The 25,606-nt window shown below is 50.3% G+C and overlaps 1 protein-coding gene and 1 long non-coding RNA gene across 2 annotated transcripts in view; one reads left to right on the top strand and one right to left on the bottom strand.

Moving 5' to 3' along the window:
- Nucleotides 1-21,386, top strand: part of LOC109879253 (LIM and calponin homology domains-containing protein 1) — a gene marked incomplete at its 3' end in the record, with an annotated part of 67,903 nt that extends 46,517 nt beyond the window's left edge. The window contains exons 13-21 of the mRNA XM_031821506.1: nucleotides 3,988-5,065; nucleotides 9,143-9,394; nucleotides 9,498-9,597; nucleotides 9,695-9,720; nucleotides 10,756-10,869; nucleotides 18,979-19,071; nucleotides 19,631-19,730; nucleotides 21,116-21,191; nucleotides 21,316-21,386. Of these exons, the coding sequence (XP_031677366.1) occupies nucleotides 3,988-5,065; nucleotides 9,143-9,394; nucleotides 9,498-9,597; nucleotides 9,695-9,720; nucleotides 10,756-10,869; nucleotides 18,979-19,071; nucleotides 19,631-19,730; nucleotides 21,116-21,191; nucleotides 21,316-21,386 (1,910 nt within the window). The remainder of the gene's footprint in view (nucleotides 1-3,987; nucleotides 5,066-9,142; nucleotides 9,395-9,497; nucleotides 9,598-9,694; nucleotides 9,721-10,755; nucleotides 10,870-18,978; nucleotides 19,072-19,630; nucleotides 19,731-21,115; nucleotides 21,192-21,315) is intronic.
- On the bottom strand, nucleotides 6,809-7,443 carry LOC116372963 (uncharacterized). Its single transcript, XR_004209462.1, has 3 exons — nucleotides 7,352-7,443; nucleotides 6,951-7,004; nucleotides 6,809-6,842 (listed from the first exon to the last, which is right to left on the bottom strand). It is a non-coding gene; the product is annotated as an uncharacterized LOC116372963 (long non-coding RNA).
- Nucleotides 21,387-25,606: the final 4,220 nt, after the last annotated feature.

Below are 25,606 nucleotides of genomic sequence, written 5' to 3'. Positions count from 1 at the left end.
TCTTTCCCCCTCTTTCCCCCTCTCCACCATCAATCTCGTCTCTCTCTTCTCCCCCTCTTCAATCTCTACTCTCTCTTTCCCCCTCTCAATCTCTCCTCTCTTTCCCCCTCATCTCTCTCTCTCTCTTTCCCCTCTCAATCTCTCTCTCTCTTTCCCCCTCTCAATCTCTCCTCTCTTTCCCGCCTCTCAATCTCTCTCTCTCTTTCCCCCTCTCAATCTCTCTCTTCTCTTTTCCCCCTCTTCTCTCTGCAGGTTGAGCAGGAGAGTGTATAAGATGTCTGAGGAGTTGGAGTAAGTCTCTCTCTGAGTGACACCTGGATATACACTGTATGATTACTCACTCTACACCAGCACTCTCTTCCTAGCCTAGCCGTTACCTACATTACCCTACCCTACCTACCCTACTATACAGTAACCCACCCTACCTCCATTCATACCTACCCTACCTACTCTTACCTTCCATTCATACCTACAACGTTACCGTACTCCTACCTCCATTCATACCTACCTAGCGACCCAACCTACCCTACCTCCATTCATAACCTACCTAGCTACCCTACCTACCATACCCTCCTACCCTTCCTCCATCATACCTACCTACCTACCCTACCTACCCTACCTACACAACCCTACCCTACCTACCCTTCCTCCATTCATACCTACTGTACCTACCCAACCTACACTACCCTACACTACCTACCCTACCTCCATGCATACCTACCTACCCTACCCTACCTACCCTACCGAACCCTACCCTACCTACCCTACCCTACCCTACCCTACCCAACCTACCCTACTCTAACCTACCCAACCTACCCTACCCTGCCTACCTACCTAACTACCCTACCTTCCCTACCTACCCTACCCTTCCCTGTCTACAGCGCCCACCCTTACCCTACCCTACACTACCCTACCCCACCCCACCCCACCCTACCCTACCCTACCCTACCCTACCTACCCTACCCTACCTACACTACCCTACCCGACCCTACCTACACTACCCTACCCTACCCGACCCGACCCTACCCTACCTACACTACCCTACCCGACCCTACCCTACCTGCACTACCCTACCCGACCCCACCCTACCCTACCTACACTACCCTACCCGACCCTACCTACCCTACCGAACCCTACCTACACTACCCTACCTACCCTTCCTCCATTCATACCTACCTACCCTACCCTACCTACCCTTCCTCCATTCATACCTACCTACCTACTCTACCTACCCTACTCTACCTACCTACCCTACCCTACCTACCCTTCCTCCATTCATACCTACCTACCCTACCTACCCTACCTACCCTCCCTCCCTCCATTCATACCAACCTACCCTCCCTCCATTCATACCTACCTACCCTACCTACCCTACTCTACCTACTCTACCCAACCCTACCCAATCTACCCTACCCTACCCTGCCTACCCACCTACCTACCCACCCACCTACCCTACCCTACCCTACCCTACCCTACCCTACCCTACCCTACCCTACCCTACCCTGCCTACCTACCTACCTACCCACCTACCCTACCCTACCCATCCCTACCCAACCTACCCTACCCTATCCTACCCTACCCTGCCTGCCTACCTACCCACCTACCCAACCTACCCTACCCTACCGTTCCCACCTACCTACCTACACACCCTACCCTACCCTACCCTAACCTACCCTACCCTACCCTGCCTACCTACCTACACACCCTACCCTAACCTACCCTACCTACCCTTCCTCCATATGCATTCAACCATCACAGTAAACAGCTAACGGCAGCTTCTCTCTGACATCACTCTGATTTCCTGTTTCCGGTTCCCTGCTTCCTGTCTAGGAGCATAAGTATAATTAACATGCACAGTGAGGAAGAGGGGGCGGGACTACTTCAGCCTCTCGGCCAATCACGATATGACAGCATGCAGGAACAGTACACCAATCACCAGGAGGAGGAGGAATGGCAAGACGTAAGACAGACGGACGGACGGGACAGAATCTTCTCTCTTCTTTCCTCCCTCAAGACAGACAGACAGACATCCCTCTCTCCTCTCATCCCTCTCTCCTCACCCACTCTCCTCTCTCCACTCCTCTTCCCACTCTCCTCTCATCCCTCTCTCCTCTCCTCATCCACTCTCCTCTCATCCCTCTCTCCTCACCCACTCTCCTCTCTCCACTCCTCACCCACTCTCCTCTCATCCCTCTCTCCTCTCCTCTTCCCACTCTCCTCTCATCCCTCTCTCCTCTCCTCACCCACTCTCCTCTCTCCACTCCTCTTCCCACTCTCCTCTCATCCCTCTCTCCTCTCCTCATCCACTCTCCTCTCATCCCTCTCTCCTCTCCTCATCCACTCTCCTCTCATCCCTCTCTCCTCACCCACTCTCCTCTCTCCACTCCTCTTCCCACTCTCCTCTCATCCCTCTCCCCTCTCCTCATCCACTCTCCTCTCATCCCTCTCCCCTCTCCTCATCCACTCTCGTCTCATCCGTCGCTCCTCACCCACTCTCCTCTCTCCACTCCTCTTCCCGCTCTCCTCTCATCCCTCTCTCCTCTCCTCATCCACTCTCCTCTCATCCCTCTCTCCTCACCCACTCTCCTCTCTCCACTCCTCTTCCCACTCTCCTCTCATCCCTCTCCCCTCTCCTCATCCACTCTCCTCTCATCCCTCTCTCCTCACCCACTCTCCTCTCATCCCTCTCCCCTCTCCTCTTCCCATTCTCCTCTCATCCCTCTCTCCTCTCCTCTTCCCACTCTCCTCTCATCCCTCTCTCCTCTCCTCACCCACTCTCCTCTCTCCACTCCTCTTCCCGCTCTCCTCTCATCCCTCTCTCCTCTCCTCATCCACTCTCCTCTCATCCCTCTCTCCTCACCCACTCTCCTCTCTCCACTCCTCTTCCCACTCTCCTCTCATCCCTCTCCCCTCTCCTCATCCACTCTCCTCTCATCCCTCTCTCCTCACCCACTCTCCTCTCATCCCTCTCCCCTCTCCTCTTCCCACTCTCCTCTCATCCCTCTCCCCTCTCCTCACCCACTCTCCTCTCTCCACTCCTCTTCCCACTCTCCTCTCATCCCTCTCTCCTCTCCTCATCCACTCTCCTCTCATCCGTCTCTCCTCACCCACTCTCCTCTCTCCACTCCTCATCCACTCTCCTCTCATCCCTCTCCCCTCTCCTCACCCACTCTCCTCTCTCCACTCCTCTCTCCACTCTCCTCTCAACCCTCTCTCCTCTCTCCTCTCTCTCTCCTCTCTCCTCCCCTCTCCTCTCTCTCTCCTCTCTCCTCTCCTCTCATCCCTCTCTCCTCTCTCCTCCCCTCTCCTCTCCTCCCCTCTCTCCTCTCTCCTCTCTCCTCCCCTCCCTCTAGACAGACAGACAGACATCCCTCTCTCCTCATCCCTCTCTCCTCTCTCCTCCCCTCCCTCTAGGACCTAGCCCGGTGGAAGAGTCGTCGCCGCAGTGCTTCTCAGGATCTGATCAGGAAGGAGGAGGAGAGGAAGCGGATGGAGAGGATGATGAAGGAGGAGGAGAGAGGCCACACCCAGAAGAAGAAGAACATCAAGACGTACAGAGAGATCGTAGAGGACAAGTACGGAGAGAGGAAGGAGGAGAAGGAGAGGGAGGGAAAGAGAGGAGGAGGAGGAGGAGGGAGGGAAAGAGAGGAAAGGGAGGAGGAGAGGAAGAGAGGTGAGGAGTAGGCGGAGGGTGGTGGGAAAGAGGGGAGAGAGGAGGGATTAGAGGAAAGGGGAGGGAGGGAGGGGGGGAGGGAGGGGGAGAAGAGAGGGGTAGGAGGGGGGAGGGAGAGGAGGAGAGGGGAGGGGAGAAGGGGGAGGGAGAGGAGAAGAGAGGGGAAGGAGGAGGAGAGGGGACCTAAATCTTTCTCACTCTTTGTCTCACCAGCTTCTAATACAGGTCTGTCTTGTAAAATAGTTGTATCTCAATGTGACTAGGTTAATAAAGGTTCATTAAAAATGGAATAAACTCTCCCTCTTTCACTACAGAGAGCGTAGGGAGGCGGAGCTGTGTGATGCGTACAGGAGGGCGGGCTCTAAAGCGGAAGCTGCCATGGTTCTCCAGCGTTACGCTCTCCGCTTCACCATCAGTGATTCAACGCTGGACAGTCTGCAGCTACCTAGAACCATTACTACTGACCAGAACCCTGAGTCTAGAACACCTGCTACCAACCAGAACCCTGAGTTTAGAACCACTACTACCAACCAAAACCCTGAGTCTAGAACACCTGCTACCAACCAGAACCCTGAGTCTAGACCCATTACTACCAACCAGAACCCTGAGTCTAGAACCATTACTACCAACCAGAACCCTGAGTCTAAAACCATCACTACTGACCAGAACCCTGAGTCTAGAACCATTATTACTGAGCAGAACCCTAACCCTAGAACCAGTATTAATAACCAGAACTCTGAGTCTAGAACCATTACTACTGACCAAAACCCAGAGTCTATAACCATTACTACTGACCAGAACCTTGAGTCTAGAACCATTAGTACTGACCAGAACCCTAAGTCTAGAACCATTACCTCTGACCAGAACCCTGAGTCTAGAACCATTACTGCTGACCGGAACTCTGAGTCTAGAACCATTACTACTGACCAGAACCCTAACCCTAGAACCATTATTACTAACCAGAACCCTGAGTCTAGAACCATTACTGCTGACCAGAACCCTGAGTCTAGAACCATTACCTCTGACCAGAACCCTGAGTCTAGAACCACTAGTACTGACCAGAACCCTGAGTCTAGAACCATTACTGCTGACCGGAACCCTGAGTCTAGAACCATTACTGCTGACCACAACCCCGAATCTGACCCTGACAACCCAGAACGAGCTGGAAACGGACAGGCCCTACAGACTGACACAAAGCAAGAGCCCCGAGCCCCCCCCAAAAAACATATCTCTGTCACACACACCCAACACACGCACACACAAAACCACTCCACACAAAGTCAGCACACACTCCCCCCTCCCATCTCCCCCCCCTCGCGGCCCCTCCCTCTCCTAACAGCCGAGCCCTACTGCCAGCCACCACAGACACAGCCTGGACACAAGCCTGTTCAGGTAAGGGCAGGTAGGGATAGAGGTTAGGGGTTAAGTCCACAGACACAGCCTGGACACAAGCCTGCTAAGGTAAGGGCAGGTAGGGATAGGGGTTAGGGGTTAAGTCCACAGACACAGCCTGGACACAAGCCTGTTCAGGTAAGGGCAGGTAGGGATAGGGGTTAGGGGTTAAGTCCACAGACACAGCCTGGACACAAGCCTGTTCAGGTAAGGGCAGGTAGGGATAGGGGTTAGGGGTTAAGTCCACAGACACAGCCTGGACACAAGCCTGTTAAGGTAAGGGCAGGTAGGGATAGGGGTTAAGTCCACAGACACAGCCTGGACACAAGCCTGTTAAGGTAAGGGCAGGTAGGGATAGGGGTTAGGGGTTAAGTCCACAGACACAGCCTGGACACAAGCCTGTTCAGGTAAGGGCAGGTAGGGATAGGGGTTAGGGGTTAAGTCCACAGACACAGCCTGGACACAAGCCTGTTCAGGTAAGGGCAGGTAGGGATAGGGGTTAGGGGTTAAGTCCACAGACACAGCCTGGACACAAGCCTGTTAAGGTAAGGGCAGGTAGGGATAGGGGTTAAGTCCACAGACACAGCCTGGACACAAGCCTGTTAAGGTAAGGGCAGGTAGGGATAGGGGTTAGGGGTTAAGTCCACAGACACAGCCTGGACACAAGCCTGTTAAGGTAAGGGCAGGTAGGGATAGGGGTTAGGGGTTAAGTCCACAGACACTGCGTGGACACAAGCCTGTTCAGGTAAGGGCAGGTAGGGATAGGGGTTAGGGGTTAAGTCCACAGACACAGCCTGGACACATGCCTGTTAAGGTAAGGGCAGGTAGGGATAGGGGTTAGGGGTTAAGTCCACAGACACAGCCTGGACACAAGCCTGTTCAGGTAAGGGCAGGTAGGGATAGGGGTTAGGGGTTAAGTCCACAGACACAGCCTGGACACAAGCCTGTTAAGGTAAGGGCAGGTAGGGATAGGGGTTAGGGGTTAAGTCCACAGACACAGCCTGGACACAAGCCTGTTCAGGTAAGGGCAGGTAGGGATAGGGGTTAGGGGTTAAGTCCACAGACACAGCCTGGACACATGCCTGTTCAGGTAAGGGCAGGTAGGGATAGGGGTTAGGGGTTAAGTCCACAGACACAGCCTGGACACAAGCCTGTTAAGGTAAGGGCAGGTAGGGATAGGGGTTAGGGGTTAAGTCCACAGACACAGCCTGGACACATGCCTGTTAAGGTAAGGGCAGGTAGGGATAGGGGTTAGGGGTTAACATAGCTCTTGAGACCACCGTACAGCCCAAACAGGCACCTCTATTCATTTCAATGTGTTGACACTTTGAGAAAATGGTTGAGCCTAGACGCTTTAGGGGCTTTAGGAGAATTCACACTTTATCAGCCGGTACCCCCATTTTTTTAATCTAATTATACACCGAATCACCCCAAATCTAATGATACCCCACACCACCCCAAATCTTATGATACCCCACACCACCCCAAATCTTATGATACCCCACACCACATCAAATCTAATGATACCCCACACCACCCCAAATCTAATGATACCCCAAATCTAATGATACCTCACACCACCCCAAATCTAATGACACCCCACCCTAATGATACACCACCCCAAATCTAATGACACCTCACACCACCCCAAATCTAATGACACCCCACCCCAAATCTAATGACACCCCACCCTAATGATACACCACCCCAAATCTAATGACACCTCACACCACCCCAAATCTAATGATACCTCACCCCACCCCAAATCTAATGACACCTCAAATCTAATGATACCCCACTCCACCCCAAATCTAATGATACCCCACTCCACCCCAAATCTAATGATACCCCACTCCACCCCAAATCTAATGATACCCCACTCCACCTCAAATCTAATGATACCCCACTCCACCCCAAATCTAATGATACCCCACTCCACCTCAAATCTAATGATACCCCACACCACCCCAAATCTAATGATACCCCACTCCACCCCAAATCTAATGATACCCCACTCCACCCCAAATCTTATGATACCCCACACCACCCCAAATCTTATGATACCCCACACCACATCAAATCTAATGATACCTCACACCACCCCAAATCTAATGATACCCCAAATCTAATGATACCTCACACCACCCCAAATCTAATGACACCCCACCCTAATGATACCTCACACCACCCCAAATCTAATGACACCTCACACCACCCCAAATCTAATGACACCTCACACCACCCCAAATCTAATGATACCTCACTCCACCCCAAATCTAATGACACCTCAAATCTAATGATACCCCACTCCACCTCAAATCTAATGACACCTCAAATCTAATGATACCCCACTCCACCTCAAATCTAATGACACCTCAAATCTAATGATACCCCACTCCACCTCAAATCTAATGACACCTCAAATCTAATGATACCCCACTCCACCTCAAATCTAATGACACCTCAAATCTAATGATACCCCACTCCACCTCAAATCTAATGATACCCCACTCCACCTCAAATCTAATGACACCTCAAATCTAATGATACCCCACTCCACCTCAAATCTAATGACACCTCAAATCTAATGATACCCCACTCCACCTCAAATCTAATGATACCCCACTCCACCTCAAATCTAATGACACCTCAAATCTAATGATACCCCACTCCACCTCAAATCTAATGACACCTCAAATCTAATGATACCCCACTCCACCTCAAATCTAATGATACCCCACTCCACCTCAAATCTAATGATACCCCACTCCACCCCAAATCTAATGATACCCCACTCCACCCCAAATCTAATGATACCCCACTCCACCCCAAATCTAATGATACCCCACTCCACCTCAAATCTAATGATACCCCACCCCAAATCTAATGATACCCCACCCCAAATCTAATGATACCCCACTCCACCCCAAATCTAATGATACCCCACTCCACCCCAAATCTAATGATACCCCACTCAACAGTGGGGTAACTGCTTGTTCAGGGGCAGAACGATCTGTACCTTGTCAGCTGGGGGGTTTGAACTTGCAACCTTTCGGTTACTAGTCCAACGCTCTAACCACTAGGCTACCCTGCCGCCCCAATCTAATGATACCCCACACCTCCCCAAATCCAATGACACCCCACACCACCCCCAATCTAATGATACCTCACACCACCCCAAATCTAATGATACCCCACACCACCCCAAATCTAATGATACCCCAAATCTAATGATACCCCACACCACCCCAAATCTAATGATACCCCAAATCTAATGATACCCCACACCACCCCAAATCTAATGATACCCCAAATCTAATGATACCTCACACCAAGGTAACCTCTCATCACTCTGTCTACAGGTAGATGGTTTGGTGAGGTAACCTCATCACTCTGTCTACAGGTAGATGGTTTGGTGAGGTAACCTCATCACTCTGTCTACAGGTAGATGGTTTGGTGAGGTAACCTCTCATCACTCTGTCTACAGGTAGATGGTTTGGTGAGGTAACCTCATTACTCTGTCTACAGGTAGATGGTTTGGTGAGGTAACCTCATCACTCTGTCTACAGGTAGATGGTTTGGTGAGGTAACCTCTCATCACTCTGTCTACAGGTAGATGGTTTGGTGAGGTAACCTCTCATCACTCTGTCTACAGGTAGATGGTTTGGTGAGGTAACCTCTCATCACTCTGTCTACAGGTAGATGGCTTGGTGAGGTAACCTCTCATCACTCTGTCTACAGGTAGATGGTTTGGTGAGGTAACCTCATCACTCTGTCTACAGGTAGATGGTTTGGTGAGGTAACCTCATCACTCTGTCTACAGGTAGATGGTTTGGTGAGGTAACCTCATCACTCTGTCTACAGGTAGATGGTTTGGTGAGGTAACCTCATCACTCTGTCTACAGGTAGATGGTTTGGTGAGGTAACCTCTCATCACTCTGTCTACAGGTAGATGGTTTGGTGAGGTAACCTCTCATCACTCTGTCTACAGGTAGATGGTTTGGTGAGGTAACCTCTCTCATCACTCTGTCTACAGGTAGATGGTTTGGTGAGGTAACCTCATTACTCTGTCTACAGGTAGATGGTTTGGTGAGGGTGAATGGAGAGACTCTCCCGTCCTCCCCGCCTTCCTCACCCCTTCAATCCCCCTCCTCACCCATTCACTCCCCCCAGCCAACCGAACACCCTGGTGCCAATCAGAAGACACAGGTGTCGGCCGTCAGCGCCTTGATTGGAGGGAGGAACTGTGTTGTCACGACGACCATCGTGACGGAACTCACCCAGACTCACCTGCAGCCACGTCCTTTAGATATGCTCAGCAACACACAGGTGGGGAGCCACACCCACTCTCATTCATTTATTGATTGATTGATTGACATTTGGTTGATTGAATGGTTCTGATGCTCTTGGTTCCTTATTGATTGTCTGTTAGGTGAACGGCTCCATGGCATTGTCAAGGAGATCAGGGGAGGAGGCGGGGTCTGACTCTTCATTGCTTAGCAACCAGAACACCTACTCATCCTCGGTGACAGGTACGATGATATTACCCAGATTCCTGTTGCTGGGTGAACCAGGTTAGCGTTAATGCTGCTGCTGTAGCTAACACACTGTGTGTGTTTCCCTCCACAGGAGGACTGGAGGGGAGCAGTGGGACGGTGAGTACCATTATACCTCAGCATTTCCATTCTACAACTTGACCTTTATTCTAGAACCTGACCTTCATTCTACAACTTGATTTTTATTCTATAACCTGACCTTCATTCTACAACTTGATCTGTGTTCTAGAACCTGACCTTCATACTACAACTTGATCTGTGTTCTAGAACCTGACCTTCATACTACAACTTGATCTGTGTTCTAGAACCTGACCTTCATACTACAACTTGATCTGTGTTCTAGAACCTGACCTTCATACAACAACTTGATCTTTATTATAGAACCTGACCTTCATACCACAACTTCATCTTTATTCTCGAACCTGACCTTAATTCTAGAACGACCTTTATTCTAGAACCTGACCTTCATTCTAGAACTTGACCTTTATTCTAGAACCTGACCTTCATACAACAACTTGATCTTTATTATAGAACCTGACCTTCATACTACAACTTCATCTTTATTCTAGAACCTGACCTTCATTCTAGAACTTGATTTTTATTCATAGAACCTGATGTTGATTCTACAACTTGATCATTATTCTAGAACCTGACCTTCATTCTAGAACTTGATATTTATTCATAGAACCTGATGTTGATTCTAGAACTTGATCTTTATTCTAGAACCTGACTTTCATACTACATCTTGATCTTCATTCTAGAACCTGACCTTCATTCTACAACTTGACCTTTATTCTAGAACCTGACCTTCATACTACAACTTGATCTTTATTCTAGAACATGACCTTCATTCTACAACTTGACCTATATTCTAGAACCTGACCTTCATTCTACAACTTGACCTTTATTGTAGAACCTGACCTTCATACTAGAACTTGATCTTTATTCTAGAACTTTGCCTGTCATCTCATCTCACCTTTCCTTTCCTTTCCTTTCCTTTCCTGTGTGTGTGTGTGTGTGTGTGTGTGTGTGTGTGTGTGTGTGTGTGTGTGTGTGTGTGTGTGTGTGTGTGTGTGTGTGTGTGTGTGTGTGTGTGTGTGTGTGTGTGTGTGTGTGTGTGTGTGTGTGTGGTAGATGGAGAGCCCCATGTTGAACCTGGCTAAGCGTGTAGATCACTGGGTGTGGAACCCTGAGGATGAGAGGAGACGACAGGAGAAGTGGCAGCAGGAGCAGGAGAGATTCCTACAGGTGTGTGAGAGGTGACGACAGGAGAGGTGATAACAGGAGAGGAGATAACAGGAGAGATTCCTGCAGGTGTGTGAGAGGAGACTACAGGAGAGGATATAACAGGAGAGGATATAACAGGAGAGATTCCTACAGGTGTGTGAGAGAAGACTACAGGAGAGGTGATAACAGGAGAGATTCCTACAGGTGTGTGAGAGGAGACTACAGGAGAGGAGATAACAGGAGAGATTCCTACAGGTGTGTGAGAGGAGACTACGGGAGAGGTGATAACAGGAGAGGAGACTACAGGAGAGGTGATAACAGGAGAGGAGACTACATGAGAGGAGATAACAGTAGAGATTCCTATAGGTGTGTGAGAGGAGAATACAGGAGAGGAGATAACAGGAGAGATTCCTACAGGTGTGTGAGAGGAGACTACAGGAGAGGAGATAACAGGAGAGATTCCTACAGGTGTGTGAGAGGAGACTACGGGAGAGGTGATAACAGGAGAGGAGACTACAGGAGAGGTGATAACAGGAGAGGAGACTACAGGAGAGATGATAACAGTAGAGATTCCTACAGGTGTGTGAGAGGAGACTACGGGAGAGATGATAACAGGAGAGGAGATAACAGGAGAGATTCCTACAGGTGTGTGAGAGGAGACTACAGGAGAGGAGATAACCGGAGAGGAGATAACAGTCGAGATTCCTATAGATGTGTGAAAGGAGACTACAGGAGAGGAGACTACAGGAGAGGTGATAACAGGAGAGGAGATAACAGGAGAGGAGGTAACAGGAGAGGAGGTAACAGGAGAGGAGACTACAGGAGAGGAGACTACAGGAGAGGAGACTACAGGAGAGGAGACTACAGGAGAGGAGACTACAGGAGAGGAGACTACAGGAGAGGTGATAACAGGAGAGTAGACCACAGGAGAGGAGTTAACAGGAGAGGGGATAACAGGAGAGGAGATGACAGGAGAGGTGATAACAGTTGAGGAGATAACAGGAGAGGAGATAACAGGAGAGATTCCTACAGGTGTGTGAGAGGAGACAACAGGAGAGGAGATAACAGAAGAGGGGATGACAGGAGAGGAGATGACAGGAGAGGTGATAACAGTTGAGGAGATAACAGGAGAGGAGATAACAGGAGAGATTCCTACAGGTGTGTGAGAGGAGAATATGGGAGAGGAGATAACAGTAGAGATTCCTACAGGTGTGTGAGAGGAGATAACAGGAGAGGAGATAACAGGAGAGATTCCTACAGGTGTGTGAGAGGAGACTACAGGAGAGATGATAACAGTAGAGATTCCTACAGGTGTGTGAGAGGAGACTACGGGAGAGATGATAACAGGAGAGGAGATAACAGGAGAGATTCCTACAGGTATGTGAGAGGAGACTACAGGAGAGGAGATAACAGGAGAGGAGATAACAGTAGAGATTCCTATAGATGTGTGAAAGGAGACTACAGGAGAGGTGATAACAGGAGAGGAGATAACAGGAGAGGAGGTAACAGGAGAGGAGACTACAGGAGGTATGGGACAGGGACAGGGACAGTGGAGGAGGATAGTTACAGCCAGGTATGGGACAGGGCCAGTGGAGGAGGATAGTTACAGCCAGGTATGGGACAGGGACAGGGACAGTGGAGGAGGATAGTTACAGCCAGGTATGGGACAGGGACAGGGACAGTGGAGGAGGATAGTTACAGCCAGGTATGGGACAGGGACAGTGGAGGAGGATAGTTACAGTCAGGTATGGGACAGGGACAGTGGAGGAGGATAGTTACAGTCAGGTATGGGACAGGGACAGGGACAGTGGAGGAGGATAGTTACAGCCAGGTATGGGACAGGGACAGTGGAGGAGGATAGTTACAGCCAGGTATGGGACAGGGGCAGGGACAGTGGAGGAGGATAGTTACAGCCAGGTATGGGACAGGGACAGGGACAGTGGAGGAGGATAGTTACAGCCAGGTATGGGACAGGGACAGTGGAGGAGGATAGTTACAGTCAGGTATGGGACAGGGACAGTGGAGGAGGATAGTTACAGCCAGGTATGGGACAGGGACAGTGGAGGAGGATAGTTACAGTCAGGTATGGGACAGGGACAGTGGAGGAGGATAGTTACAGCCAGGTATTGGACAGGGACAGGGACAGTGGAGGAGGATAGTAACAGCCAGGTATGGGACAGGGACAGTGGAGGAGGATAGTTACAGCCAGGTATGGGACAGGGACATGGACAGTGGAGGAGGATAGTTACAGTCAGGTATTGGACAGGGACAGGGACAGTGGAGGAGGATAGTTACAGCCAGGTATGGGACAGGGCCAGTGGAGGAGGATAGTTACAGCCAGGTATGGGACAGGGACAGTGGAGGAGGATAGTTACAGCCAGGTATGGGACAGGGACAGGGACAGTGGAGGAGGATAGTTACAGCCAGGTATGGGACAGGGACAGTGGAGGAGGATAGTTACAGCCAGGTATGGGACAGGGGCAGGGACAGTGGAGGAGGATAGTTACAGCCAGGTATGGGACAGGGACAGGGACAGTGGAGGAGGATAGTTACAGCCAGGTATGGGACAGGGACAGTGGAGGAGGATAGTTACAGTCAGGTATGGGACAGGGACAGTGGAGGAGGATAGTTACAGCCAGGTATGGGACAGGGACAGTGGAGGAGGATAGTTACAGTCAGGTATGGGACAGGGACAGTGGAGGAGGATAGTTACAGCCAGGTATTGGACAGGGACAGGGACAGTGGAGGAGGATAGTAACAGCCAGGTATGGGACAGGGACAGTGGAGGAGGATAGTTACAGCCAGGTATGGGACAGGGACATGGACAGTGGAGGAGGATAGTTACAGTCAGGTATTGGACAGGGACAGGGACAGTGGAGGAGGATAGTTACAGCCAGGTATGGGACAGGGCCAGTGGAGGAGGATAGTTACAGCCAGGTATGGGACAGGGACAGTGGAGGAGGATAGTTACAGCCAGGTATGGGACAGGGACAGTGGAGGAGGATAGTTACAGCCAGGTATGGGACAGGGACAGTGGAGGAGGATAGTTACAGCCAGGTATGGGACAGGGACAGTGGAGGTGGATAGTTACAGCCAGGTATGGGACAGGGACAGTGGAGGAGGATAGTTACAGTCAGGTATGGGACAGGGACAGGGAGAGTGGAGGTGGATAGTTACAGCCAGGTATGGGACAGGGACAGTGGAGGAGGATAGTTACAGCCAGGTATGGGACAGGGACAGTGGAGGAGGATAGTTACAGCCAGGTATGGGACAGGGACAGTGGAGGAGGATAGTTACAGCCAGGTATGGGACAGGGACAGTGGAGGAGGATAGTTACAGCCAGGTATGGGACAGTGGAGGTGGATAGTTACAGCCAGGTATGGGACAGGGACAGTGGAGGTGGATAGTTACAGCCAGGTATGGGACAGGGACAGTGGAGGAGGATAGTTACAGTCAGGTATGGGACAGGGACAGGGAGAGTGGAGGTGGATAGTTACAGCCAGGTATGGGACAGGGACAGTGGAGGAGGATAGTTACAGCCAGGTATTGGACAGGGACAGGGACAGTGGAGGAGGATAGTTACAGCCAGGTATGGGACAGGGACAGTGGAGGAGGATAGTTACAGCCAGGTATGGGACAGGGACATGGACAGTGGAGGAGGATAGTTACAGTCAGGTATTGGACAGGGACAGGGACAGTGGAGGAGGATAGTTACAGCCAGGTATGGGACAGGGACAGGGGCAGTGGAGGAGGATAGTTACAGCCAGGTATGGGACAGGGACAGTGGAGGAGGATAGTTACAGCCAGGTATGGGACAGGGACAGTGGAGGAGGATAGTTACAGCCAGGTATGGGACAGGGACAGTGGAGGAGGATAGTTACAGTCAGGTATGGGACAGGTACAGGGACAGTGGAGGAGGATAGTTACAGCCAGGTATGGGACAGGGACAGTGGAGGAGGATAGTTACAGTCAGGTATGGGACAGGGACAGTGGAGGAGGATAGTTACAGTCAGGTATGGGACAGGGACAGGGAGAGTGGAGGAGGATAGTTACAGCCAGGTATGGGACAGGGACAGTGGAGGAGGATAGTTACAGCCAGGTATGGGACAGGGACAGTGGAGGAGCATAGTTACAGCCAGGTATGGGACAGGGACAGGGACAGTGGAGGAGGATAGTTACAGCCAGGTATGGGACAGGGACAGTGGAGGAGGATAGTTACAGCCAGGTATGGGACAGGGGCAGTGGAGGAGGATAGTTACAGCCAGGTATGGGACAGGGACAGTGGAGGAGGATAGTTACAGCAGGTATGGGACAGGGACAGGGACAGTGGAGGAGGATAGTTACAGCCAGGTATGGGACAGGGACAGGGACAGTGGAGGAGGATAGTTACAGCCAGGTATGGGACAGGGACAGTGGAGGAGGATAGTTACAGTCAGGTATGGGACAGGGACAGGGACAGTGGAGGAGGATAGTTACAGCCAGGTATTGGACAGGGACAGTGGAGGAGGATAGTTACAGCCAGGTATTGGACAGGGACAGGGACAGTGGAGGAGGATAGTTACAGCCAGGTATGGGACAGGGACAGGTGACAGTGGAGGAGGATAGTTACAGCCAGGTATGGGACAGGGACAGGGACAGTGGAGGAGGATAGTTACAGTCAGGTATGGGACAGGGACAGGGACAGTGGAGGAGGATAGTTACAGCCAGGTATGGGACAGGGACAGTGGAGGAGCATAGTTACAGCCAGGTATGGGACAGGGACAGGGACAGTGGAGGAGGATAGTTACAGCCAGGTATGGGACAGGGACAGTGGAGGAGGATAGTTACAGCCAGGTATGGGACAGGGACATGGACAGTGGAGGAGGATAGTTACAGTCAGGTATTGGACAGGGACAGGGACAGTGGAGGAGGATAGTTACAGCCAGGTATGGGACAGGGACAGGGACAGTGGAGGAGGATAGTTACAGCCAGGTATGGGACAGTGGAGGAGGGTAGTTACAGCCAGGTATGGGACAGGGACAGTGGAGGAGGATAGTTACAGTCAGGTATGGGACAGGGACAGGGACAGTGGAGGAGGATAGTTAAGGTCAGGTATGGGACAGGGACAGTGGAGGAGGATAGTTACAGCCAGGTATGGGACAGGGACAGGGACAGTGGAGGAGGATAGTTACAGCCAGGTATGGGACAGGGACAGTGGAGGAGGATAGTTACAGCCAGGTATGGGACAGGGACAGTGGAGGAGGATAGTTACAGTCAAGTATGGGACAGGGACAGGGAGAGTGGAGGAGGATAGTTACAGCCAGGTATGGGACAGGGACAGTGGAGGAGGATAGTTACAGCCACGTATGGGACAGGGACAGTGGAGGAGGATAGTTACAGCCAGGTATGGGACAGGGACAGGGACAGTGGAGGAGGATAGTTACAGCCAGGTATGGGACATGGACAGTGGAGGAGGATAGTTACAGCCAGGTATGGGACAGGGAGGGGACAGTGGAGGAGGATAGTTACAGTCAGGTATGGGACAGGGACAGTGGAGGAGGATAGTTACAGCCAGGTATGGGACAGGGCCAGTGGAGGAGGATAGTTACAGCCAGGTATGGGACAGGGACAGGGACAGTGGAGGAGGATAGTTACAGCCAGGTATGGGACAGGGACAGTGGAGGAGGATAGTTACAGCCAGGTATGGGACAGGGACAGTGGAGGAGGATAGTTACAGTCAGGTATGGGACAGGGTCAGTGGAGGAGGATAGTTACAGCCAGGTATGGGACAGGGACAGGGACAGTGGAGGAGGATAGTTACAGCCAGGTATGGGACAGGGACAGGGACAGTGGAGGAGGATAGTTACAGCCAGGTATGGGACAGGGACAGTGGAGGAGGATAGTTACAGCCAGGTATGGGACAGGGACAGGGACAGTGGAGGAGGATAGTTACAGTCAGGTATGGGACAGGGACAGTGGAGGAGGATAGTTACAGTCAGGTATTGGACAGTGGAGGAGGATAGTTACAGCCAGGTATGGGACAGGGACAGGGACAGTGGAGGAGGATAGTTACAGCCAGGTATGGGACAGGGACAGGGACAGTGGAGGAGGATAGTTACAGCCAGGTATGGGACAGTGGAGGAGGATAGTTACAGCCAGGTATGGGACAGGGACAGGGACAGTGGAGGAGGATAGTTACAGCCAGGTATGGGACAGGGACAGGGACAGTGGAGGAGGATAGTTACAGCCAGGTATGGGACAGTGGAGGAGGATAGTTACAGCCAGGTATGGGACAGGGACAGGGAGAGTGGAGGTGGATAGTTACAGCCAGGTATGGGACAGGGACAGTGGAGGAGGATAGTTACAGTCAGGTATGGGACAGGGACAGGGACAGTGGAGGAGGATAGTTACAGTCAGGTATGGGACAGGGACAGTGGAGGAGGATAGTTACAGCCAGGTATGGGACAGGGACAGGGACAGTGGAGGAGCATAGTTACAGCCAGGTATGGGACAGGGACAGGGACAGTGGAGGAGGATAGTTACAGCCAGGTATGGGACAGTGGAGGAGGATAGTTACAGCCAGGTATGGGACAGGGACAGGGACAGTGGAGGAGGATAGTTACAGCCAGGTATGGGACAGGGACAGTGGAGGAGGATAGTTACAGTCAGGTATGGGACAGGGACAGGGACAGTGGAGGAGGATAGTTACAGCCAGGTATGGGACAGGGACAGGGACAGTGGAGGAGGAGGATAGTTACAGCCAGGTATGGGACAGGGACAGTGGAGGAGGATAGTTACAGCCAGGTATGGGACAGGGACAGTGGAGGAGGATAGTTACAGCCAGGTATGGGACAGGGACAGGGACAGTGGAGGAGGATAGTTACAGCCAGGTATGGGACAGGGACAGTGGAGGAGGATAGTTACAGCCAGGTATGGGACAGGGACAGTGGAGGAGGATAGTTACAGCCAGGTATGGGACAGGGACAGTGGAGGAGGATAGTTACAGCCAGGTATGGGACAGGGACAGTGGAGGAGGATAGTTACAGTCAGGTATGGGACAGGGACAGTGGAGGAGGATAGTTACAGCCAGGTATGGGACAGGGACAGGGACAGTGGAGGAGGATAGTTACAGCCAGGTATGGGACAGGGACAGGGACAGTGGAGGAGGATAGTTACAGCCAGGTATGGGACAGGGACAGGGACAGTGGAGGAGGATAGTTACAGCCAGGTATGGGACAGGGACAGGGACAGTGGAGGAGGATAGTTACAGTCAGGTATGGGACAGGGACAGTGGAGGGGGATAGTTACAGTCAGGTATGGGACAGGGACAGGGACAGTGGAGGAGGATAGTTACAGTCAGGTATGGGACAGGGACAGTGGAGGAGGATAGTTACAGCCAGGTATGGGACAGGGACAGGGACAGTGGAGGAGGATAGTTACAGCCAGGTATGGGACAGGGACAGTGGAGGAGGATAGTTACAGCCAGGTATGGGACAGGGCCAGTGGAGGAGGATAGTTACAGCCAGGTATGGGACAGGGACAGTGGAGGAGGATAGTTACAGCCAGGTATGGGACAGGGACAGTGGAGGAGGATAGTTACAGCCAGGTATGGGACAGGGACAGTGGAGGAGGATAGTTACAGCCAGGTATGGGACAGGGAGGGGACAGTGGAGGAGGATAGTTACAGTCAGGTATGGGACAGGGACAGGGACAGTGGAGGAGGATAGTTACAGCCAGGTATGGGACAGGGACAGGGACAGTGGAGGAGGATAGTTACAGCCAGGTATGGGACAGGGACAGGGCCAGTGGAGGAGGATAGTTACAGCCAGGTATGGGACAGGGACAGGGAGAGTGGAGGTGGATAGTTACAGCCAGGTATGGGACAGGGACAGTGGAGGAGGATAGTTACAGCCAGGTATGGGACAGGGACAGGGACAGTGGAGGAGGATAGTTACAGCCAGGTATGGGACAGGGACAGGGACAGTGGAGGAGGATAGTTACAGTCAGGTATGGGATAGGGACAGTGGAGGAAGCTTCACTGTTATCATCACCCTGATGTCGTTTTCACATTCATGTGTGTGATTTGTGACGTGTGTGTTTGTGTGTGTGTGACGTGCTTGCGTGTGTGATGTGTGGTGTGTGTGTCTGCAGGAGCAGTACCTCAGGGAGCAGGAGAAACTGAAAGGGGAGTGGGAGAGAGCGCAGAGAGAGGTGGACGAGGAAGAACGAAGACACAGCGAAGAGGTAGCAAACACATTAGCCTTTAGCATTAGCCCTTACACACACTTTAGCCTTTACCATTAGCCCTGACTCACACATTAGCGTTTAGCATTAGCCCTGACACACACATTAGCCTTCAGCATTAGCCCTTACACACACATTAGCCTTTAGCATTAGCCCTTACACACACATTAGCCCTGACACAGGGACAGTGGAGGAGGATAGCCCTGACACACACATTAGCCTTTAGCATTAGCCCTGACACACACATTGGCCTTTAGCATTAGCCCTGACACACACATTAGCCTTTAGCATTAGCCCTGACACACACATTCGCCTTTAGCATTAGCCCTGACACACACATTAGCCTTTAGCCCTGACACACACATTAGCCTTTAGCATTAGCCCTGACACACACATTGGCCTTTAGCATTAGCCCTGACACACACATTAGCCTTTAGCATTAGCCCTGACACACACATTAGCATTAGCCCTGACACACACATTAGCCTTTAGCATTATCCCTGCAATGAGTCCTCTATTATCAGTAATTATCATCATGTGCATCTTCTCCTGTTTCCAGGAGAAGAAGATCCTGGAGGAGACGGCAACGGCCCTTTCTCATCCACCTCCCACAGAGCTCGCTGTTCAGACAGAAGTGATCGTTCCGGCACAACAGATCTGTAAGACAGAAGCAATCTTTCATCAGAACGGCCAGGATCAGCCTGCATTATCCCAAATACAATTTCTATAGGGTTAGCACCAGTGTTGGGGAGTAGTGAACTACGTGTAGTTCAACTAGTTGTTTAACAACATTTTACAGTAGCTTGGTGTTAGTTCACTGTTTTACCATGTAGCGGTGTAGCTAACTACTGGAACTACACTACTGTTTTACCATGTAGCGGTGTAGCTAACTACTGGAACTACACTACTGTTTTACCATGTAGCGGTGTAGCTAACTACTGGAACTACACTACTGTTTTACCATGTAGCGGTGTAGCTAACTACCGGAACTACACTACTGTTTTACCATGTAGCGGTGTAGCTAACTACTAGAACTACACTACTGTTTTACCATGTAGCGGTGTAGCTAACTACTGGAACTACACTACTGTTTTACCATGTAGCGGTGTAGCTAACTACTGGAACTACACTACTGTTTTACCATGTAGCGGTGTAGCTAACTACTGGAACTACACTACTGTTTTACCATGTAGCGGTGTAGCTAACTACTGGAACTACACTCTACTGTTTTACCATGTAGCGGTGTAGCTAACTACTAGAACTACACTACTGTTTTACCATGTAGCGGTGTAGCTAACTACTGGAACTACACTACTGTTTTACCATGTAGCGGTTGTAGCTAACTACTGGAACTACACTACTGTTTTACCATGTAGCGGTGTAGCTAACTACTGGAACTACACTACTGTTTTACCATGTAGCGGTGTAGCTAACTACTGGAACTACACTACTGTTTTACCATGTAGCGGTGTAGCTAACTACTGGAACTACACTACTGTTTTACCATGTAGCGGTGTAGTAGACAGGAATGTCCTTTCTTTTCCTCATCAGACCTGATTCTCACTTGCTGTGTTTAATAGCATAATTACACATTCTGTTAACATCTGACGACAGCGGGGTCTTCCAGTTTGAAGTATTTCAAATCACCTCTCCTTCATATTTAGATATTATATTTTTTAGTAGTAGTTTGGAAGTAGTGAGCTATTTTTCTCAGTAACTTTAGTTCAGTAAACTATGTTTTTCTTAAGCTTTAGTGTAGCTGTTACCAGTGTTCAGTAATTGGTAGCTTGGTGAACTATATTTAGTGTAGCTGTTACCAGTGTTCAGTAATTGGTAGCTTGGTGAACTATATTTTCAGAGTATCTTCCCCAAAACTGGTTAGCACACACACAGTCACACAGTCACACACACAAACGCGTGCACACACACACACACACACACACACACACACACACGCGCACACAGAGGTGCCCATACACACACACAGGAAGGAAGGAAAGTCGGGGTTACTATAACCATGGTAACTAGTGTTGTGTTGTGACAGATGCATCATGGGACTGTGAGTCATCCAGGGGTCAGGAGACGTCTCTGGACCGCAACCAGCCCTGCGCCGTCAAGAGGTGTGTGATACATAGCTCTGCTGTAGTCAGTGTGTGTGTGTGATACGTAGCTCTGCTGTAATCAGTGTGTGTGTGTGTGTGTGCGTGCGTGTGTGCGTGTGTGTGTGTGTGTGTTGGCCACCAGATCAGGATCGTATGAGGGCCCACATCCACCTTCATCATCCCCATCATCACCTCAACCGCCCTCCCCAGCAGGTACTCACTCATGAGGGGGGACATGGGGACTAAATGAACCTAGTTACTGTCAATGGACAGGCCGTTCATACGCGTGTTGAAACGTTCACACGCCTTGTTGAATGAGCAACATCCTCTTTCTCCGCGAGCATTTGACGTGATGGATGAAAGCCTATAGACTGTAGCCTGTAGACTGTAGCCTGTAGCCTGTAGCCTATAGACTGTAGCCTGTAGACTGTAGCCTGTAGCCTGTAGCCTATAGACTGTAGCCTGTAGACTGTAGCCTGTAGCCTGTAACCTGTAGACTGTAGACTGTAGCCTGTAGCCTGTAGACTGTAACCTGTAGACTGTAGCATGTAACCTGTAGACTGTAGCCTGTAGACTGTAGCCTGTAGCTTGTAGACTGTAGCCTGTAGACTGTAGCATGTAACCTGTAGACTGTAGCCTGTAGACTATAGCCTGTAGCTTGTAGACTGTAGCCTGTAGACTGTAGCATGTAACCTGTAGACTGTAGCCTGTAGACTATAGCCTGTAGCTTGTAGACTGTAGCCTGTAGACTGTAACCTGTAGACTGTAGCCTGTAGACTGTAGCCTGTAGACTGTAGCCTGTAGACTGTAGCCTGTAGACTGTAGCATGTAACCTGTAGCCTGTAGCTTGTAGACTGTAGCCTGTAGACTGTAACCTGTAGACTGTAGCCTGTAGACTGTAGCCTGTAGCTTGTAGACTGTAGCCTGTAGACTGTAACCTGTAGACTGTAGACTGTAGCCTGTAGCCTGTACCTGTAGACTGTAGCCTGTAGACTGTAGCCTGTAGCCTGTAGACTGTAACTGTAGACTGTAGCATGTAACTGTAGACTGTAGACTGTAGCCTGTAGCTTGTAGACTGTAGCCTGTAGACTGTAGCATGTAACCTGTAGCCTGTAGCCTGTAGACTGTAGCCTGTAGCTTGTAGACTGTAACCTGTAGACTGTAACCTGTAGACTGTAGCCTGTAGACTGTAGCCTGTAGCCTGTAGACTGTAGCCTGTAACCTGTGGACTGTAGCCTGTAGCTTGTAGACTGTAGCCTGTAGACTGTAACCTGTAGACTGTAGCCTGTAGACTGTAGCCTGTAGCTTGTAGACTGTAGACTGTAACCTGTAGACTGTAACCTGTAGACTGTAGCCTGTAGACTGTAACCTGTAGACTGTAGCCTGTAGACTGTAACCTGTAGACTGTAGCCTGTAGCTTGTGACTGTAACCTGTAGACTGTAGCCTGTAGACTGTAGCCTGTAGACTGTAGCCTGTAGACTGTAACCTGTAGACTGTAGACTGTAGACTGTAGACTGTAACCTGTAGACTGTAAGCCTGTAGCCTGTAGACTGTAGCCTGTAGACTGTAGCCTGTAGACTGTAGCCTGTAGACTGTAGACTGTAGCCTGTAGCCTGTAGACTGTAGACTGTAGACTGTAGCCTGTAGACTGTAGCCTGTAGACTGTAGACTGTAGCCTGTAGACTGTAGCCTGTAGCCTGTAGACTGTAGCCTGTAGACTGTAGCCTGTAGACTGTAGCCTGTAGACTGTAGCCTGTAGACTGTAGCCTGTAGACTGTAGCCTGTAGACTGTAGACTGTAGCCTGTAGCTTGTAGACTGTAGCCTGTAGACTGTAGCTGTAGACTGTAGCCTGTAGCCTGTAGACTGTAGCTTTGTAGACTGTTGCCTGTAGACTGTAGCCTGTAGCCTGTAGCCTGTAGACTGTAGCCTGTAGACTGTAGCCTGTAGACTGTAACCTGTAGACTGTAGCCTGTAGCCTGTAGCCTGTAGACTGTAGCCTGTAGACTGTAGACTGTAGCTTGTAGACTGTAGCCTGTAGACTGTAGCCTGTAGACTGTAACCTGTAGACTGTAGCATGTAGCCTGTAGACTGTAGCCTGTAGACTGTAGCCTGTAGACTGTAACCTGTAGACTGTAGCATGTAGCCTGTAGCCTGTAGACTGTAGCCTGTAGACTGTAGCCTGTAACCTGTAGCCTGTAGACTGTAGACTGTAGCCTGTAGACTGTAGCCTGTAGCCTGTAGACTGTAGCCTGTAGCTTGTAGACTATAGCCTGTAGCCTGTAGACTGTAGCCTGTAGCTGTAGCTTGTAGACTATAGCCTGTAGACTGTAGCCTGTAGACAGTAGACTGTAGCCTGTAGACTGTAGCTTGTAGCCTGTAGCCTGTAGCCTGTAGACTGTAGACTGTAGCCTGTAGCCGTAGACTGTAGACTGTAACCTGTAGCTGTAGCCTGTAGCCTGTAACCTGTAACCTGTAGACTGTAGACTGTACCTGTAGACTGTAGACTGTAGCCTGAGCCTGTAGACTGTAGCCTGTAGCCTGTAGCCTGTAGCCTGTAGACTGTAGCCTGTAGCCTGTAGCCTGTAGCCTGTAGCTTGTAGACTGTAGCCTGTAGCCTGTAGACTGTAGCTGTAGCCTGTAGCCTGTAGCCTGTAGACTGTAGCTTGTAGCCTGTAGACTGTAGCCTGTAGCCTGTAGCCTGTAGACTGTAGCCTGTAGCCTGTAGCCTGTAGACTGTAGCCTGTAGCCTGTAACCTGTAGCCTGTAGCCTGTAGCCTGTAACCTGTAACCTGTAGACTGTAGCCTGTAGCCTGTAGCCTGTATGTTATGGTATAGGTTACAGTCTAACCTGTAGCCTGTAGCCTGTATGTTATGGTATAGGTTACAGTCTAACCTGTAGCCTGTAGCCTGTATGTTATGGTATAGGTTACAGTCTAACCTGTAGACTGTAGCCTGTATGGTATGGTATAGGTTACAGTCTAACCTGTGACTGTAGCCTGTAGCCTGTAGCCTGTAGCCTGTAGACTGTAGCCTGTATGTTATGGTTTAGGTTACAGTCTAACTGTAGACTGTAGCCTGTATGTTATGGTATAGGTTACAGTCTAACCTGTAGCCTGTAGCCTGTAGCCTGTATGGTATGGTATAGGTTACAGTCTAACCTGTAGCCTGTAGCCTGTATGTTATGGTATAGGTTACAGTCTAACCTGTAGCCTGTAGACTGTAGCCTGTATGTTATGGTATAGGTTACAGTCTAACCTGTAGCCTGTAGCCTGTAGCCTTGTAGCCTGTATGTTATGGTATAGGTTATGTCTAACCTGCAGCTGTAGCCTGTATGTTATGGTATAGGTTACAGTCTAACCTGCAGCCTGTAGCCTGTATGTTATGGTATAGGTTACATTCTAACCTGTAGCCTGTAGCCTGTATGTTATGGTATAGGGTTACAGTCTAACCTGTAGACTGTAGCCTGTATGTTATGGTATAGGTTACAGTCTAACCTGTAGACTGTATGTTATGCTATAGGTTACAGTCTAACCTGTAGCCTGTAGCCTGTATGTTATGGTATAGGTTACAGTCTAACCTGTAGACTGTAGCCTGTATGTTATGGTATAGGTTACAGTCTAACCTGTAGCCTGTAGCCTGTAGCCTGTAGCCTGTATGTTATGGTATAGGTTACAGTCTAACACTGTAGCTGTAGCCTGTATGTTATGGTATAGGTTACAGTCTAACCTGTAGCCTGTAGCCTGTATGTTATGGTATAGGTTACAGTCTAACCTGTAGCCTGTAGCCTGTAGCCTGTATGTTATGGTATAGGTTACAGTCTAACCTGTAGCCTGTAGCCTGTAGCTGTAGCCTGTATGTTATGTATAGGTTATGTCTAACCGTGTAGCCTGTAGCCTGTATGTTATGGTATAGGTTATGTCTAGCCTGTAGCCTGTAGCCTGTTGTTATGGTATAGGTTACAGTCTAACCTGTAGCCTGTAGCCTGTAGCCTGTATGTTATGCTATAGGTTATGTTGTATGAGATGTTCTGTTTTAACAGTTGTTTATATATATACTGTATAACATGGAAAGGAAGTTGTTTCATTTACAGGAACCCGTTGTGTTTTATCCCAGTCGTTTATTTGGAAAAACTGTTTTTATCGAGAGAGAGGAAAACGCCCCCATTCTCATCAACGGGGCGTCGTGGAGGAGGTTGAGAGAGTCCTGGTGTCCACATCATCAACAAACGAGAATGGTGCAAAACACACCAAAACGGTCGTGAAGACCACCTTTTCCCCCTCAGAGACTGAAAAGATTGTCATGGGTACTCAGATCCTCAAAAAAGTTCAACAGCTGCACCATCGAGAGCATCTGACTGATTGCATCACTGCCTGGTATGGCAACTGCTCGGCCTCCGACCGCAAGGCACTACAGAGGGTAGTGTGTACGGCC

The sequence above is a fragment of the Oncorhynchus kisutch genome, unplaced genomic scaffold (genome assembly GCF_002021735.2).
Source record: "Oncorhynchus kisutch isolate 150728-3 unplaced genomic scaffold, Okis_V2 scaffold3982, whole genome shotgun sequence".
Lineage (NCBI taxonomy): Eukaryota > Metazoa > Chordata > Actinopteri > Salmoniformes > Salmonidae > Oncorhynchus > Oncorhynchus kisutch.
Note: the sequence above shows the minus strand (reverse complement) of the source record. Positions and strands in the feature narration are given on the sequence as shown.